We start from the raw sequence: 18704 nt of genomic DNA, 5'->3' as shown, positions 1-18704 counted from the left end.
TGTTGGCAGACAGAAGCACAAGCCAAGTAAAAATCTCTCTCTAAGCAAGCACCTCTCCTGATTCAGTCATTTAAATAGCTGTTGACAGAGCCATCCTGTTTGCTCTTAGCAGGCCCCAAACCCCCCTCCCCTCCCCCCTCCACTCTAAGTGGCGATAACAGCCAGGAGCAAGGAGGAACACTCCATTTAGCGCCGAGATGCGTGGAGAATGGGCAGCGCAGTGCCCCGCAGCCGGCGGCTAATGCTAATTTTAACCCCGCTGCGCCGAGCCGCTCCGCAGGGCTCTGCATTACCCAGGGACGGCCCGCGGGTGCTGGCCCATCTGGTTCCAGACCTGCCCGCTGCTCTGGTCCGACTGGGCCCGGGCAGGAGAGGACCTCCGGAGTTCTGGTGGGTTGCGTCGCGGGCCCGCTGCTGCACCAGGGGCCGCTCGTCTCCTCGGGGCTCCCTCAGACAGAACAAAGAGGATTATGGGAGTGATTTTACGGCACTCCAGATGGTGAGGGATACTCGTTGCCGAGGCTTGGCGGCTGGTTTCAGGCGGCTGGCTGTGCCAGACGGCACTCTCCAGCCGAAAGGTCCCAGCCCCCAGTGAGTCTGGTCTCCTCCGGTGACTGCAGACGGCAGTGTGGATAGGCACTTCTGCAGCGGATAGTTAGATTCCTGACCGCAGAGTTACGGTTTCCAATCCAAGGTTTGGATAGTGTTACCGAACCCTTGAGCAAGGCTCCATTGCATTGTTCTGCCACAAATAATCCACCCCCTTCCCCTTTTCTGTGACTGCAATAAACCACTGAGGAGAACCTCTGGAAGGGCTTCAGATTGTCTGACGCCTGCGTTTGTTTGGAGGGTGAAATCGCCACAGCCGTCCTGAACGTTTGACACCCTAGAGACCATTTTCTGATAGACAACAAACTGCAGAGTCTGTACTTTCCTCCGGCGTGACACTACACAGCTATCATTCTCTTGTGTCGCCCCCACAAACATACTCTGGTAGCAGCAGTGTTGTGTGCTGGGAAGGAACAGGACTCCTAACCGAAAGCCTTCTGGTGCGATTTGCTGGTAGGCCGCTGCTGCTTTTTCCCTTGAGCAAAGCTCTTAACCCCAGATTGCCTCAGTGACTATCCATCTGTTTTGGATAAGATGAAAAAATTCTATGGTATGTAAGTCGCACTGGGTAAGAGTGGCTGCTCAGCAAATATAATTCACAGTTTTGCAGCATTATGCATTTGTAACTTCTGAGGCTTCCTGACTCGCCACTCGCCCTCCCAAGTAGACAGCCAGTTTGTAAAGGTATCGGAGTGCTGCTTGGGTCCACCTTGGAGGAGAGCCCCCTGTTTTCCGGCTGCTTCAGTGACAAACCCGCACTCATCCCTCTTATAGCCGTGACGGCGTCTGCGTTTCATCTCGACTGCAAAGCCAGCAATTTACCGCACATCTGCACTCCGAGTGTCCTCTGCGTGTAGAGCTACTTTTAGACTGTAGGGAAGGGAGTGATTCCGTCAGCGAAGGGAGGGAGGACCTCGGTGGCACTCTGAAGTGGGACGCACCAGAGGTGCTCCTGTAGAGTGTGGACGAGACCGATTGGATTCCAAACGTGAGTGCGTTGTGGGGTTGGTTTCTTGTTCGCATGCGGGAAGGCGCCTGCAGACCGTTGCTTAAAAAATCCGGCGCTGCAGACGCGTTCCAAAATAAATGCGAGACCCGGGGGGGCGGGGGGGGGGGGGGGAGCGCTGCGTGCCGTCATGGATAAGGCTCTTTATTCTAAGCAACGGTTTGGATCGGGTTTTTTTTGGGCCTGCTGTCTTAAGCTACATTTTTGGATCCTACCTTTTCCAGGGCATTACATTCATTTTTCCAATGAAAAGACGGGCGCTGAGGACGTTTCTTTTGGTGCGCAGCCTCTCTGCTGTTGAAAAGGCATCCGTGTCTGAATGAGCCCAAAAGTGGGCCACTTTCTTTAAAACGTTCTCCCCTGATAATTTGTGGCAATAAACCTTTTTTTTAAAAAAAATGATAATGCCTGTGAGGCTTTGGCTGTCTGTCAAAATTATTATTGTTACTGATCTCTCTGTTGGTTGTACCTGTGTGAGTAAATGCTTTTGGCTTGGGCTCACATCCCCGTAACTTCAAAGGTCAGAATGACCACTGCAGGCTCACGCTGTCGAAGTCCTCGTTGACGATACCCAGATGACCTGCGCTGTTGCGCAATACCTAAGTCTTAATTAACTACATTTCTCAGATAAATACATAATTGCCTTCAAATCAACAATGCGGGGGAAATCTTGGCGATTAATGACATCAGGCCCTCCCCCGTACACCTGCGTATTTATGCAAGGGGAAAAAAAAACGAATTGGCTGAACCGAGGGTTAGTAATTTGGAAAGGGCTGTGAGTTCTCTCCTCCAAACAGCAGGATTAATAATATACGAAATCTGTCTTAGAAGAAATGTGCGTGATTACACCATGGTGCCTGGGAGCCATGCAGTCTTTACATTAAACAGAGAGACTGGCCTATTTACTTTCGACCTCGCCCTAAAGGGGTATTATGAGCCAGCCTGGTTCCAGCTCTACAGTGGAAAGGGGTATAAAAAGCCAGACTGGCTCCAGCTCTACAGTGGAAAGAGGGTATAATGAGCCAGCCTGGCTCCAGCCCTTTATGCTCACAATGTCACAAAACTATTTCCAGTTCAGGCACATCTGAACTGTGTTCTGTTTTTTACCAGTAAATGTTATTTGTCCAACAGGTTTTACCAGTTAGATGTATGTCAGTGTGTTAGTGTTTTGCCATGACACTCGTTGAGATATGGGTGCATTTGCTTTATACCTTCAGACACAGTCTGATTTTGTTGGGAATTGTTTCTCAGATGAGCTGTCAGCCCTCATTCCTTTTTGCTGTCTCCAGCTCTGGCTCTCTTCCTGTACAGCCCTGTGATGAGTTCACAGAAGTGTCCGTTTCAAAGCGTTAGCGGCGCTAAACGTTGGGGGAATTAAGTCGCGCATCTCCGGTTTCCCCCGAGGCCTCTCTCCTCACCGCGAAAAGGAAGGCTGAGGTCGCCGTAATCCCGAAATTACCCCTTTGATCGTGGGCGGCGACACGGACGACACGCCCGGAGCACACGCCGCCCGCCGCACCGCGCGCACGGCGACCTGAGATGACACGACACGTCTCACACGACGGGATCGCCGTGTCCTCAGCTTCCGCACAAGCACAAAAAGACACGCACAAACAAGCGCGAACTTACTCACAGGGAGAGAGAAAGAGGGAGAGAGAGAGAGAGAGAGAGAGAGAGGGAAGGAGATGTAGAGAGACAGACAGAGGAGTCCTTGACTTTGTCAGGTGTCTCTGAACTCGTTGCGGCTCCGCAGGAATCCGCCGTAATGAATCAGCGAGGGAGACAGCGAGGGATAAGGAGCCTTAATGGATGACTCTCCGCCAACCAACAAGGCCACCGGCTGTTTTCTGAAACCGGCACGAGATGGATGTGCTGCGGGGCTTTGGCCCGCAGGCCCGCGGAGGTTTCTGTAAATATTTACGCAGGTCTTATCCTGATTGAAAGGCTTCGAGTGCGGACCCGAGGAAGTGTAGCTGCTATCTCCTGAACATGTTGCGCATACCGTTGGTTCTCTCGGTTATACTGTGGGGCTGCGGTGTGGCGTTGTAGTAAGGAGCAGGACTCGTAACTGAAAGTTTGCTGGTTCAGTTCCCTGCTGGGGCACCTCTGTTTTAGCCCTGGGCAAGGTACTTAAACTAGAATTGCCTCAATAAATATCCAGCTGTACAAATGGGTAAAATTGTAACTGAAGTAAGTTGTTCTCGATACAAGCGTCTGCTAAATTACGATGTAATGTAACATATACTGTGTAGCATCAATCAAGACCACCAAATCATTTTAATATAGTTTATATATGCCCATACCTAAAGGTGTCTGTGAATTGACTTACGAGACAGTTGTTCACTGTGGCAGTGAACCGCCAGGTGTACATATTCATTTGCAGGTGAATGCGATAATTTGGATCCTGTACTTGGGCCACCGGGGTGCGGTGCATACTGGCTGCTCTGCCGGGCACGGTCTGTGATTGAGCCACAGTGCAGGTGGTCTGGAGGTATTCTGGGAGGGGAGGCGGCCTCGCTTTGTCCTCAGCCCTGTTGCGTTCTGACACCGTGTCGGGCTCCATCACACTGTGATTGCTGATCATCACTGCTACGGTGACAGGCCGGTGGGTCGGAGGTAACCTGTAGCAGAATGTGACCTCAGGTGGGTGGGAGTGGGGGGGGGGGTTTGGTGGAGCAGGGACAGGACTTGTCCGTCTTTGCTAGGGAAGATTGACATCCCGTCTTCACCACCACACACACACCTTTCAGTGACTGCTCCCCCCTCGCGTGCTCTGCTGAATGGGTTCCCCCACCTCGCGTGCGCCACTCAATAGCTTCCCCACCTCTCTTCATGTCCGGACACGGCCTGAGCTCACTGAGGGGGTTGAGATCGCGTCTCACACACGATCTGCTGACAGCCTGTCTACCCTGAGAAGAAGCCCATTGTTTCTTCTGGAGAATGTGTGTGTATGTGTGTTTGTATTTGCGTACATGCTTTTGCGTGCAAGATCATAGACCCTACGCAGGCTCAGTGGCCTGTCAGGCCCTGTGACTTACTGGGTACGACTTTACACGTTATCCATTTATACAGCTGGATAATTACTGAAGCAATTCTGGGTACTTGCCTAAAGGTACAGCAGCTGTGCCCCAGCAGAGAATCAAACCAGCAACCCTTCGATTACGAGCCCTGCGCCCTACCACTACACCACTCTGCTACCCTGACATCCGATACTGAACGTGCTTGGGGCACATGCAGACCGAGGAGCTGGGCACCATCTGAGGGCTGGTGCGTATGTGCTGCTCCAAGAATTATTAAAAAAAAAAAAAAACAGTCTGGTCCAGGTGTGCCGGCATGCTCTCTGCGAAAACAGGAAGGCATTTAAGAATGGGGGAAGGGAGTTTCTGAGATTATTCATGCGTGTCCGTTTAACCATTTTGACCATCACATAGAATTAGGGGGGGACGGCGGCGTGCACTTCCTGACCTTCCGGAATGTTTGCGGGGATGGGGGGGGGAATAAAAGGACCCCTCCCTCAACTGACACATGGAGAGTGTGTCATTATTCAGACAAATTTATGCCACCCGGGGGATGGGGGTCTCCGGCACATCGTGGAGGTAAAGGGTTCAAGACGAATACCAGACCTGGAACAGCGGGGGTGCTGCGCTAGGCTATCGCCCCGCGGGCCGCCAACCTCTTATCTCCGAGATGTAAAAACGCGGTTGTTTACACTGTCTGCGTGCTGGCCGTTGGCTCCTGCTGTCTCGCCCTCGTCTCCTCCTAACCCATGTGAAAGGGGAAGAAGTAGCTTCCAGGACCCCCGGGAGACCGCTCGCTACAAAGCTGTTTACTCAATTTCGGAGGATTAGGCAGTGATATATGATAGAATTGTTCCGGCTCCGTTCTATTAAAAGCTGTAATTTTGGGTATCTTTCTGGGATTTGCCAGGAAGCAGATACAGACGCAGCGTTTTCTCGCCGCTGTAAATTCCTGGGTGGCTGACACCGGGTGCAGCCGACGCTCGCTTTGTCTGCAGAGCCCTCGGTCGCGTCGCGTCGGGTTTTGTAGGAGAGAAGCTGTTAGAGCTATATGCTTCGCTGTATGCTTAGAGCTTCAAGCATAATGAAGCCATTTTTAAATGCTCGTAAAACCGAATTCCGATGGCAATTAGGACCCCTCATTTTGATTTTGATGTTTTTTTTTTGCGTGCAGGTTCCTGGTTGTGTCTGTGCGCACGTGTGCCGTACGTGATTTAACACGGCCAGACGGATGGCAGCCCTCTGGGATTTATGAGGGAACAGGCAGGGCAGATAGCGCGGGCCCTGGGAACGTTTAGGGGGAGAGAGAGAGAGCCCGGCGCGGCGTAGTACACAAAACAGATGCCTGGGAAAGCCGGGGCGGGCGTGACAGGACGCTGTCCTCGGCGCAAACCTGGGAACGGTCACACTGATCGACAGGTCGGCTCTGGTGGGCCCTGCGCTGTGGGGGGGGGGGACCACGGTCAGTGCGGTGAACTCGTGCTCTCTTCCTTTAACATACATGTGTAGTAACAAGTGAGCACTTAAATTTCTCTCATCGGGGGGAAGAAACACATTTGCGAACTCTTTGGAGTTCACACCCCCCCCCATCCCCCACCCCGAACTCCAGTACTTCAGCTGCATTTTTTCTCCCCCCCCCCCCTCTTTCAGCGAGACTTCCAGTAGACATGTAGACATGCAGACAGTAGACGTGTAACTTCAGAAGGAAAGGGAGATTCTCAGACCTCGATTCCTGAGAGCTGTTTTCTCTGGGATCGCCGCTCACGGCTCAACGCTTTGCTTCTCTTCTGAAATATCAAGGCAGTCATCTAAGATGAGAAGAAAGAGGAGGGGGAAAAGAAAACAGAGGCCCTGAAGAGCTTCAAAGCGCCGCCGCGGTCCAATCGGAGCGGATCTGCGGCCTTCATGGCATTGTGGCGGCGAGATTTACAAAAGCGACAGGTAAACGGAACGTTGCGATTCGCCCCGCGATCCCTTTCTGGAATCCGCTGAAAGGGGGAGCGTTATGTAATGGGGGAAGCGAATGACGGGCGCTCTCTCTCTGTCGTCCTCCTCCGTTTTATCGGCCCACCTGCGCGCCTCGTCCCCGCCGCTCGGACGGCGCGCCAGCGCGGTGCAGATTATCTGTTGGGGGGGGGTCGTCTGGAGTCATCTTATTGGCAGCATGCTGGCGAGGGGGGTAGGTTGCAGAACAAAAGAGAGCCCACACAGACACACACACACACGCACGCACACACACACACACAGGTGGAACACCTGAGCAGCCTGTGTGATAGCATCAACAGGTGTCGGGGAGTGTAGGTCCTGACCTGTTATAGGGGCGGGGATACAGCCTGTCTGTCCCTCTCTGAAGAAGAATGGAGCGCTTAGGTAGGGATTGCCTGCACCTTTGTAGGGCTTCCATCAGAGAGATCCCCGTCATAATTAAACCTCACAGAGAGGGAGACGTACAGGGACAGTGGCCTCTTGACTCTAAGTCTGTCACTTGGCTTATAGAGTGCACCGCTAATGAAATGGAAAAATGGCATCCATGTGGGTGCTGTGAGTCACAGGTACAGAGGCCGGCTCTGACAAGCAGACCCATTCATTAATTGGCGCCTTTAACCAGTGCAAATGAGCGTTTACTCCTCCTGTTGTACAAGCGATACAGTCGGGGTTTGTGCTTGACAGGCTAAACCCTCCTCAGAGTTACGGCGGTCAGAGGCCCCAGCTGGGACCGCGACCCTTGACCCTAAACCCTGAGATCGGGGAGGGTTGCGCCCCAGCCAGAGTTCCACGCCGCTGGCGGCGGAGAACGGTGCGAGTTTCCTCTCCGCGGATATTTGCAGCCGTCGTGTCATCGTCCGGGGCGTGTTTCCGGAACCGTCCCACGCGCCCTGACAGGAAACATTTGCTCTGACAAAGTGACAAACTGTTGACAACTCCCCCGCTGAACTCCCGGGCCGAGGAGCAGAGCTGGCGGGGAGTTCACACGGGGGGCGACGGGAAGGAGGCTTCTGAGTGGCTCAGGCAGTCAGGGCATTAGTCTTGAAAACAGACAGACGTCTGTGGTTTGAGATCCCTGTGGTTCCCCCCAGGTCCCGGCCCGGCAGTGTAGTGTGCCGACTATGACTGGGCGTCCATAGAGACACCACAGGGTGAACTGGCTTCACCCTGTCATGGTAGGGGTGAATCAGAGTTCCCTTCGTCGCACCGCTCTTGCCGCCCTGCAACTCATTTGGGTGTCTATGGGCTGGTCATAGGGAGATGCTCCTAGCCTCTATTTGACGTTTGCTTCCTGGTGCACTCTGGGACTTGTAGTGTGACTACATTTGCACAGCCCTGCTTTGTCCTGCTTTCCTGGGAAAAAAAAGAGTGGCAAAAGGGGAGCCGTCGGAAGGTGAAGACAAACAGAATAATCCAGACCCGTCACACGTAATTAATAGTCCACATAGTTCTGTGTGAAAATGTGTTTTTTTTTAATACAGTTTTTCATACAAAGGCCTGGCCGCAATCCAGAATGCATCCTTACCCTCCCCCAGTCAAAACATGAAAAAGTCATCGCTAATTATGGGTTATGTTTTTCACGGAAATTCTGCAGGCCCTTGAAATGTATCGGAATGACCGCAATTAGGATGGGGTTTGTAATTACTGATGTTGGGGTGGGTCAGCGTTTTTTATGTAAGTCCAGCCCAAGTGATGGTTGAGAGGAGACCAGGTCCAAAGAGCTCAGCCCAGCCCCTCCTCTTCCCAGCAGAAATGCTCCTCCATCTGCACATCATGTGTGCTTTAAAGTGTCTGCCGTCTTCTTTCAGTGTCAAGTGTGTGTGTGTGTGTGTGTGTGTGTGTGTGTGAGAGAGAGAGAGTGATTCACTTTCATCTGTCGAAAGTCTGCCGTACTGCGAATGTGTTATGAACAGCACTGGGTTTGTGTGAGGGAGGGGGATTCAACATGCCTGTGAATGTATTCTCTGAATATGGCCATATTCAGGATGGATTTCCCTGCTTTTGCCATATTTCCAGTGGATTTAAATTACAGAAATGTGGCGTACTGTTAAGGCCCCAGGCTTGTAACTGAGAGGTTGCAGGTTCAATTCCTTGCTATGGCTGCTGTTGTTGTACCTTTTGGCAAGGTTTCCTAAACCATAATTATCTCAGTTAATATCCAGCTGTATATATAGATAACATATAAAAATTAAAACACATGTAAGTGTCTCTGGATAAGAGCATCTGCTAAATGAGAGATGCTCTCTCTCACACACACACACACACACACACACACACACACACACATGAGCAGGGCCATGCAAGTAAAGGTTTGTCTTTATTCTCATTACATTACAGCATTAACCTCAGCCAGGGCTTATCTGGGCTGAGCGGCACATTCCAGCTGCGATAGAAGGGGTTATTAGGATCTGAGGAGGGAAGTGTGAGGTTAGCTCTGCGGCGTTAAAGGTGTTAGACCCGGCACGTACCTGTGGGCTCCGTGTCCCACCTGCGGCGGCAGCTGCTCGGAGGTATTCCACTCGAGGTTAGCGCCGTGAGCGCCACGCCTTATCAGCGGCCTGGATCCCAGAGCCTGCGGGCGCAGGGAGGCCTGTGAAAGGAGGCTCTGATTGAGGAATGCAGACCTCTCCTCATGCTTATTGTTTGGGGAGCAGGCCTTTACATGGAGCTCACCGCAGCTCCCGTTGAGTGGATGGCCATGAGTCACCTGTGTCCCAGCATGTTGGTCCCTCGGACCGGCTCCCCTTCCCGATTCAAACCAGGAAAATGTCAAGATCAGCCCGCTCCGTCACAGGCAGTGCTTGGAGGGCAACTTGTGCTCCTGCCCCCGCGCAAGCCAGAGAGGGGAAGCGCACCCGCCCCCGCCCCCCCCCCCCCCCCCCCCCCCCGACGGATCACTCAAGAGGGGTCGAGTCGAATAAAGAGGCTCCTTCAACGCCCCCGTCTCTCAGAGTGCCTTCAAACGAAAAGGCCCTGTGCAAACACCCGCCCCCCGGGCGCTGAAACCCCACGGTCGGCTTCGGTCGCGCACACGGTGAAGCCTGTTGACACGAAACCCTGATAAGGAAAGCGGAGTTCTTTCAGAGCGTCGGGAGTCGGAGGTGTCTTTGTGCTCACCCCTCCATTTCTCATCGAAGGATTAACGGTTGACAGCCTGTCTACCTGACCCGGGCTCCATGAGAGAGAGAGAGAGAGAGAGAGAGCGAGAGAAACGTCCCCGAACGAGAACAAACAGCTCAAACAAAGTCATAAACGCAAGCTGGTGTTAAATGAGCGTGAGCAGAGGTCGTTTGTTCTTGGAGAGATTGGTCAATAACGAAGCACTCGTGAAAGAGGACAAGGTGGGCTCGAGAACGTGGTTGGCTGCACCGAGGTCAGCTCTCCAAGTTTTCGCTCAGTGGGGGTGGGTGGCTCCGTCTTTTAAATCGTACTTCTCTCAAAACCCAGCCATCCATGTTTAAAAGCCTCGATGACAAAGTGTGTCGGCCAAACGAGTTGGGCTGGTGGGCTGGACAAGTCGACAGGACAGCACAAACTTTCGAGGGGCGTCGATGGATCCTGTCACGTTTCGGATGGGTGGGCGTGCTGATGGAACTCGGAGGCCCTTTCGTGGGGTGTCGCTCTATATCCCCCCAACCACCCTCCACCCCCCACCCCATTCTCCCACTGGAGTTTAACCCCCCCCCTCAGGGAGGTCCAGGGACCTCCTTATCAGGACTTTCTCTCTGGAGAACTGGGATGAACCCTGCGGGTAAACCCTCTGGCAGATCCAGCTGTGGTAGTGGGGATGTAGTGTAAACACACTCCCTTTCTCTCTGTCCTTCCCCCGTACACACGGAAAGCATTTATAAACACTCACGAGCGCTCTCACACACACACACACACACACACACACACACACACACACACACACACACACACACGCACGCACCGATCAGGGGGACTCCATTCTAGCAGACCTTGCAGAGCAGAGACTGTTTAAATCCCTCCGGTTTACCACGTTAACGATTGCGCTGACCCCGTCTGGAATGTCACCATTAATTAAAATGTTAACCGGCCCCGGCCTTAGAGAAGGGAGTGCGGTGGAGCCGCGCTCTGGGAAAGGAATTTGTCCTATTAGACCCCGTGGTTTGTTTACGGTGGACTGAAATAATGTTATCACTTAATCCGGGGTGTTTAGTTTTCCAGCGAGCTGAGCTGTTTTCTGATCCAGCATGTCTTGAGAAAGAGTGATTCATTTTTGTTCTTTGTAAAGGCATCTGCCAAGTTGCTCAGTAACGACACACGTTTAAATTACATAAGCCAGAATTTGGGGCATAACCGGTTATACTACTAGAATGAAGGAAAATGAGTAATAATTTTAAAGAACGGTATACAAGCTGCAGCTGAGCTGCAGTGGATGTTGAGTGAAATTTTCCTTAAGACTGTCAGAGTGGGTAGGTGTGTGGGAGTGTGTGTGAGACTTCAAGAGCTGGCAAGTTTGCCAGAGATCCCTCACGGCCTCCTGACGTCTGTACCACTGGTCTGGTGTGTGTTCTGCCCCTCAGAAACAGGGTGTGGGTGTTGCAGAGTAACCTGAGCCCTCCCTGCCAGCAGGAGGCGATGTTGTGCAGACTCAGCATGTCTGGGTGGGGCGGGGGGCAGCTCAGAGCCGCAGGGCAGAACCGATGAAATGAGTAATCCGAAAAGAAACCCCAGGAACTAGATCCCCCTTCCTCTAAACCGCGCTCATCCTTGAGGCAGTCGTCACATCTGAGCCGGCTGCTCGAACCCCGGACGGCGGAGACAGCCGCCATCCATCTTCGGCGGCCGTTGAGGGCTTCAGACGTTTTCACCTCATGCTAGCGGTGGCGGCGAAACGGCCGCGCAGTAGCGACGTTGAGCTGAGGAGAAGAAAGGCACGGCCGCTGGGCAGAGCCGGCCCTCGCAGCTGCGGGGCCCGCGGATACAAAGCAGATCCGCGCGGTATTAATTCTCTGATTAACGCCAGGACAGAAATAAAGCGTATCTGCGCGGTATTAATTCTCTGATTAACGCCAGGACGGAAATAAAGCAGAGCCGCGCGGTATTAATTGGCTGATTAACATGAGGACAGTTTAGTGCCTCGCTCTCCAGCGCCGGGCCCATTAATCACGGGCCGGGACGTGCCAGCTGACACGGCGCCAAGCGGCCCAGGGCTCCGTCCTCGAACTGGGACAGAGGAGGGAGCGCGGAGCCCCGCACGCACGGCTCTCCCGGGGAGGGAACGCAGAGCCAAGAAAGCACAGAGCCGGGAGAGCACAGCCGTCACAGTGCAGAGAGAGAACGCAGAGTCGGGGGGACACAGAGCCCCGTGCGCACGGCTCTCCCGGAGAGCCAAGAAAGCACAGAGCCGGGAAAGCACAGCCGTCAGTGCAGAGAGAGAACGCAGAGTCAGGGGGAGACACAGAGTACCGCGCGCACGGCTCTCCCGGAGAGGATGCACAGAGCCAGACAAGCACAGCTCTCTCAGAGAGAAAGCGCAGAGCCAGAGAAGCACAGCTCTCCCAGAGAGAAAGCACGGAGCCAGACAAGCACAGCTCTCTCAGAGAGAAAGCGCAGAGCCAGAGAAGCACAGCTCTCCCAGAGAGAAAGCGCAGAGCCAGAGAAGCACACCTCTCAGAGAGAAAGCGCAGAGCCAGAGAAGCACAGCTCTGTCAGAGAGAAAGCGCAGAGCCAGAGAAGCACAGCTCTCTCAGAGAGAAAGCGCAGAGCTCTCACAGTACAGAGAGAACACAGACAGGGGAGCACAGAGCCAGAGAAAGCACAGGCCCAGAGAACCAGATCTCTCACAACACGGAGAGAACACTAAACCCAACACACACAGTTCCCCCAGTGCAAAAAGGAGAACAGCACCCACACACCATCTGTTTAGCACACACTCCTGTGATCCACCGGACCAAGGTCAGCCTAGTGTCACTGCTAAGCGCTCACAGGGTCAGAGAGGCTTCAGCAGGCTGAGAGTGGCGATGACCATCACATCACACGGCTCTCTGTCAGGGGCCGGAAGGAGTCCACGCGTGGGTGAGGTGTGGGGGGGCAGCAGCCCCATTCACACCTCCCAGCCCGGAGCCCTCTTCCTGCAGCAGGAAGGAGCGTGACTCAGCCGAGAGGTGTTCCGAGAGGAGCCGATGAAGGGGGCGCTCAGCCCAGAGCGGGGGGGAGGGGGGGGGGATTAAGCGTCTTCCTAAACCGTCCCTACGCCTCTGCGCAGCCAGCCCCGGGAGGAGGGACGCCTGCCCTCCCAGATCGCACCGGGCCGGGCCAGGCCGGGCCCGACAGCGAATTCATCACTGCGTCTGAGCGGCCCCCGTCCCGTGCAGAAGGAAGCCGTCTGCGCGCCCCACAGACGCTGCATTCCGGCACAGCTGTCTCCGTTTTACCCCCCCCCCCTTCCTTTAAGCGGTGTCAGATAAACGCTGCCCTCGCTGCAGCCGGTGGGAAGCGAGGGAGACGGGCGCAGCCGGGGGCCCCACGGAATGCCGCCACGGCCCCCGACACCTCCCCGAAGGATGCGACGGTGCAGTGTTTACAGATGATTAACAAGAAAAAACACTATTTATCTATCCCTATCTATCTACCCCATATGAAATGGAGAACCTTTATGGAGTTATATAGCCATAAAACCTACATAAAAGTCCTCAGACGTGTGTGTGTGTGTGTGTGTGTGTGTGTGTGTGTGTGTGTGTGTGCGCGCGCGCACATGTGCGTGTGTGTGTGTGTGGTGGGGTATGGGCCGGAGCTGCCAGAGTGAGGACAGCACCTCACCTGTACCAACACTGACTCCCCCCCTGCCATCTTCCTTGCATTGCATCTTCAATAGCAGGATTATGGCGTAGTTGTGAGGGGCAGGGCTTGTAACCGAAAAGTTTGGTTTGGGGCACTGCTGTTGTACGCTTGGGCAAGGTCCTTAACCCACCTCATTGCCTCAGTAAATATCCAGCTGTATAAATGGATAAAACCTATGTATGTCGCTCTGGATAATAGCGTCTGTTAAATGACAATAATGTAATGTTATAATGACTCTTAGTTTATCTGCTGTCTTTCATGACATGCTGACATGTGTTTTGGGGGGAGGGGCATATGAAGAGACATTAAAAAAAGACATTAATAAAAAGACATTAATGGTAATGATGCAGGCCAGCCATTTTGTGCCAGAACACTCAGTGTGGATCACTGAGAGTCATTCAGCGTGTTAAAATCGCTCCTGTCTGGTTGTACTTTAATAAGTAGCGGGGAGCACTGTATTCTGGCCAGCTGGTTCCCCAAGCCAGCATTGTTCACATAAGTGGGATTTGCCAGAGTCTGATGTCCAGAGAGCTGTAGACCACATCCAGGGGGTAATGTCTGCCCCAAAAGGTTGTGACACAACGTGGAACGTTTCAGGTGTCAGGCACGGTTTGGCCAGGAGCGTGCAGTTAGAAGGTGCCCTGTGAGAGCCCTAACCTTTTCGGCTGTTACGATTAGGCGTTCTGAACGTGCACCCGCGTTTGCTCAGTGTGGGAGGATCCGGCCGTCGGAGAGGGGGAGGTGACGAAGTGACCAAGCGAGAAACGCCAGCACACCGCGGCCCTGCTTTCCCCTGCGGTGTGTGTGAGCCTAACCTTGAGCAAACGCATAGGTGTGCGCCGGTAACGGAGGTGACAGAGGATTACAGAGCCGGTCGGCCGGTCGTCTTTCAAACCTGGCTTTGTTAGCGCGCCGGTCGCCGTGTTTAGCCCTTGGGAGCACAGTGGGTAGAACGGCAGGTGTGGGGTTACTGTTCAAACAGAGCGCAGCTATTCAGGGGTTGGCAGCTGGCAGCTCGGAGAGCCCGGCGACCGAGGCCGGCGTCCGATTACGCCGTGACCCGCGCGAGGAGTCACGCTCGACCCGGCGGTGACACCGCGTCACGGCGCCTGAACCACACCCTGAGTGACAGGAGACGCCCCCGTCACCCCCGGGGACACCCCTAGAGCGGTGACCTGTGTGGGCTCGGCGTTTGCGCCGGTGATGGATACCAGTGACAGTAAGGTCAGGGCTGGGTTACACCGCGAGAGTGATACTGCGTACGCTGCAGCATGTACTGCACACCCGCCGGGACAGGGCCGCCAGTCTGAAGGTGGCGTTCTATTCCCCCGCCTCTGTGCGCAGTCTGCCTGAGCCACCCCCAAAAACTTGGCAGCTGTGAGGGGCGTTTGATTGCACCGTGACAAAACACAGGTTCTGTCATCTCCCGCGGCGGCAGGGTCTATGTCCCCATAAAAGGTCGACCGTCGGAGGTTTAACCAGGTCCCCCGCCAGCATGCACCGCTGTCTTGGCATGTACCATATGAAGTGGCATGTGCTGCTTAAAACGATTTGGAAGAATAATGTTCATGAACATGTACATTTAGTCATTTGGCAAATGCTTTCACTCTCGCCCAGAGCGACTTACAAAGCAAAGCTGCACAAGCGCATATAGGGCCGTATCGACGGCACTGCACCCAGGGGAGGGCAGCCCGCATGTGAATGTGTGTCAGTCCATCACACAGTGCTGTAATGCATTACATTATAATACTCTCATTTGGCAGAACCGCGACTTACGTAGCTTACAGTTTTTTTATATATATAGCTGGATATTCACTGAGGCAATTCTGGGTTAAGTGCCCTGCCCAAGGGTGCAGCAGCAGTGCCACAGCAGGGAATCAAACCAGCAACATTTCGGTTACAAGCCCTGCTTCTTACCGCTATGCTACACTGCCGCATAACAACCAGTGGCAGACTGAGTACAGAATAAGCGCTATGATAATCAGACTTTTCAACAACCAGGTACAAGCTGCAAAAGCTTCCTACGGTTTTCTACCTGAAAAGGGAAGATGGAAGCGTTGAACCCTACAGCAGTGGCGAGTCTGGCGTACGTGCACAGGGCGGATATTTCTCGCGAGGCGGCAGTCTGGTGCTTGGCCTGGTATCAATCGAGCGCTGGCGGTTGGAAGATCACGTACGGCCTTTGATACCCGGAGGGTCCCGCGGCTCTGCCCCTTTCCTCTGCTTTGGTCTCCTCGCTCTGCTTTCCGCTCGCCTCATCTGGACAGTAATTGTCCCCGCAGTGGGGTGTAATCGAAAGCAGGGCTTCCCAGGGCCGCGTACTGAGCCAACCCCCCCCCCCCATTTGCTGTCCTCAGAGCCAGCACCCCCTATGCTGTCCTCTGAAGCCAGGACTTTTCAACAGAGCCACTGCCACCCCCCCCCCCCCATAAAGATTCCACCAAACACTTTGCAGAAAATGATGTTAATGCTAGTCCAGTTATGCCACTTACTATGTTGCAAAGTGTTCTCTTGTTATCCGTTTGTTTAGTCAAATTTAGATTTGTTCAGTCAGGAGATGTAAATTCTGTGTGCGTATTTCACAATCGTACACATTCAGTTCAGGCAGACGGTCATAAAAGTCTCGAGATAAGTCTGAATGATCTATGCCTTCAGTTAGAGCTGAGGTATTGAGGACACTTTCAGCTCCTCAGTGAGAAAGAACATTTTGAGTTGCTTAATCTCAGCCCAGCTCTTGGTCTGGATGATAAGCAAGTGTGCTCGCTGACAGGAAGTGAGCCCTTCTACTAACAGGAAATGATGCGGTGTGAGGTGGCTAGTACATTAGCATGAATTTGAAGGACATGATTGGACCCTCCACCCCATTTAACAGACACAGGGCAATTTCCCTGCATCTCATTCCATTTGAAAGAGGGTGATTGCTCCAAGCCGTGGTAGCAGCACATGGTTCAGTCAGAGGAGGAAAAAGGGGTTTGACTGGCCGGGAGATGGGAAACAGATGGTTTAATACTTCCCAACAGAATTTGAAAGGGGCGCGGGGGGGGGGGCAGGGGTGAGCCAGCAAATGTTAAAAGGGCGAAATGAAACGATGCAAGTTTGATGTGTACAAGATCCGGCTTGAGTCAGGATGAGCTGCCAAGTCCAACGGCGTAGGGGGGGGGGGGGGGGGGGGGGGGGGGGGGAATATTGATTGCTTGCAAACCCACACCAGTTTTGCGTCCGGCGTTTTTGTGTAAGTTCTATGTGTCGGTCCTGGTGATATGGCGGGTGACATTTCTAGAGCCACAAGGGAGAAGCGAGAAACCCAACAGTCTCAGGAGAGCCGTCTAGGGAGTCCGGTCTCATGAACCAATGCCGAGCCGGCCCTCCTCCTGAGCCGAACCGCGCTGTAACTCGGCCCAAACGTCGGGGGCCCGCGAGCCTATAACTTCGCAACACCTTCCTTGACCCCGGAAACAGAATTAACACCTCTCTCTGGCCCGGGCCCCCTCTGCCCGGGCCGCAGCTGCGGCCAGCCCCCGCCAGCAGGAAGGGAGCAAAGCCAAAGCCGTATACACGCTTAGCCGTGGAAACCTCATGGAGCACATCTGGGGAGCGCGTTCCACCCCCCCCCCCCCCCCCCCCCCCCCCACTGCTTCATTAATGTCGGGGTCACCCCTCTGACATGCACAGGCCCCGCGATCACCTGAACGCCAAAACCGCCAAGACGTAATGAAAAAACATCAATTTCAGCCATTTTGACACTGAGGAGCAGCTCAGCTGAGGAGAGGTATGGAATTCCGGTATGGAATTCATTACCGCCGCCCCCCCCCCCCGTTACTTCTTGTGAAATGCTGAAAACGTTACGAGTTTGATTCGGTCGCTGGAGTGAGGAACGCAGGCACTAAGTGGCCGGGCGTTTGGGAGAGATGCGGAGCAGAGGATGGCTTTTCCTCGGGGAAGACGCGCTGGCGGACCTGGCAGACAGACGCGCGGTCACAGCTAACGCGAAGATGCGCTCACACACACTGCGCAGATCGGCTGTCCTGCCTGGGACTGCTCTCCAAGGTACCTAACAAAATATAAATGTAGTCCATGAAACGCATTACCGACCGCAGGAACGTTTTTAAACATGGAGGCTTTCCGATGTCAAATATGCAGTAAATTAAGGAGTCGGGGGGGGGGGGGGGGAGTTGGGAGGGGGGAGGAAAAGTGGATTATCTGTTTATTAGTTCTTTTATGTGCACCATATTTCATGAGTAATGGATCCCGATACTCTCAGGGTCGAGTGGTCTGTCTGTTTTCTTCATTAGAGGGCAAGGCACAAACGCGCACAGACGGAGCGACTGGTTCCTGTGCTTCGGCATTTCGCCCTCCCATGTGTTTGCGTTTTAGTCTCACATTTGGAGTCCCCCGGGGGGGGGGGGGGGGGGGAGATGGGGGGACGGCAATGGGACCGGGGGGGGTCCATGTCGAAGCAGAGTCCCCAGAGCAAAGTAAAATGGAGAGCAAAGTCGTATTTTTTTGGGGGGGGGGTAATAATTTTCCTCATGCGTGGCCGGTTGTCCGGCTGGATGGATTGGACACACTGTGGTGCTGATGGATTGGACACACTGTGGTGCGGTGTCCAGCGCAGGATGGCTCAGGAGAGGGCCCTGTGACTCGGCTCCCCGCGCATCACTGCGGCCCAGAGCCCCGTCTACCTACTGTCGCACACCCAGCACGGTCAGGGCTGAGAGTCCCGGCGCCCGGCGGTCTGTGCCGTACAGGCAGATGCAGAGTTCCGGAACTTTCTTTGATGTGCGTTCCGAGGTCTGCAGATGCACTTGCAGATCCTCTGTGAGGCTGTGCAGGCCCTGTTTACGTTTGCGCAGCCCGATTGTGTGTGTGTGTGTGTGTGTGTGTGTGTGTGTGTGTGTGTGTGTGTGTGCGGGTGTGTGTGAGTAAGTGAGCATGTGTGGTGTCTCTGTGAGTGGGGTGGGGGTGGGGGTTAATGGTATTACTGGTTGCAGTACAGATGTGAAAGGTCTTCTCTCTAAAGCACATGGTCTCTCAGCCTGTAGAAAAAAAAGCCCTGCCTGTTTGTCTCTGATCTCTCTCTCTCTTTCTCTCTCTCCCCTCCCATCAGGTGAATCTCCCTCTAACCCCTTTGTCTCCTCTTGTCTCCGCAGTACTTTGAGGTGCCATTCGACTCCAATATGAACCGAACCAAGAACAGGCCGCTTGTGAGGGGACAGATCAGGTATGCCCTCCCTACCTCTCACTGCAAAGTAAAAAAAAAATCTCGCCTTTAACCATGG

General features: G+C 53.9%; 1 protein-coding gene across 1 annotated transcript in view; it reads left to right on the top strand.

Annotated features, from left to right (window-relative positions):
* LOC118785879 (protoheme IX farnesyltransferase, mitochondrial) overlaps positions 1-18704 on the top strand; it is a 47054-nt gene that overhangs the window by 19650 nt on the left and 8700 nt on the right. Inside the window, exon 5 of the mRNA XM_036540828.1 lies at positions 18576-18646. Coding sequence (XP_036396721.1) covers positions 18576-18646 — 71 coding nt within the window. The remainder of the gene's footprint in view (positions 1-18575; positions 18647-18704) is intronic.

Source organism: Megalops cyprinoides, chromosome 1 (genome assembly GCF_013368585.1).
Source record: "Megalops cyprinoides isolate fMegCyp1 chromosome 1, fMegCyp1.pri, whole genome shotgun sequence".
Taxonomy (NCBI): domain Eukaryota; kingdom Metazoa; phylum Chordata; class Actinopteri; order Elopiformes; family Megalopidae; genus Megalops; species Megalops cyprinoides.
This window is presented reverse-complemented; position numbering and strand designations above follow the sequence as displayed.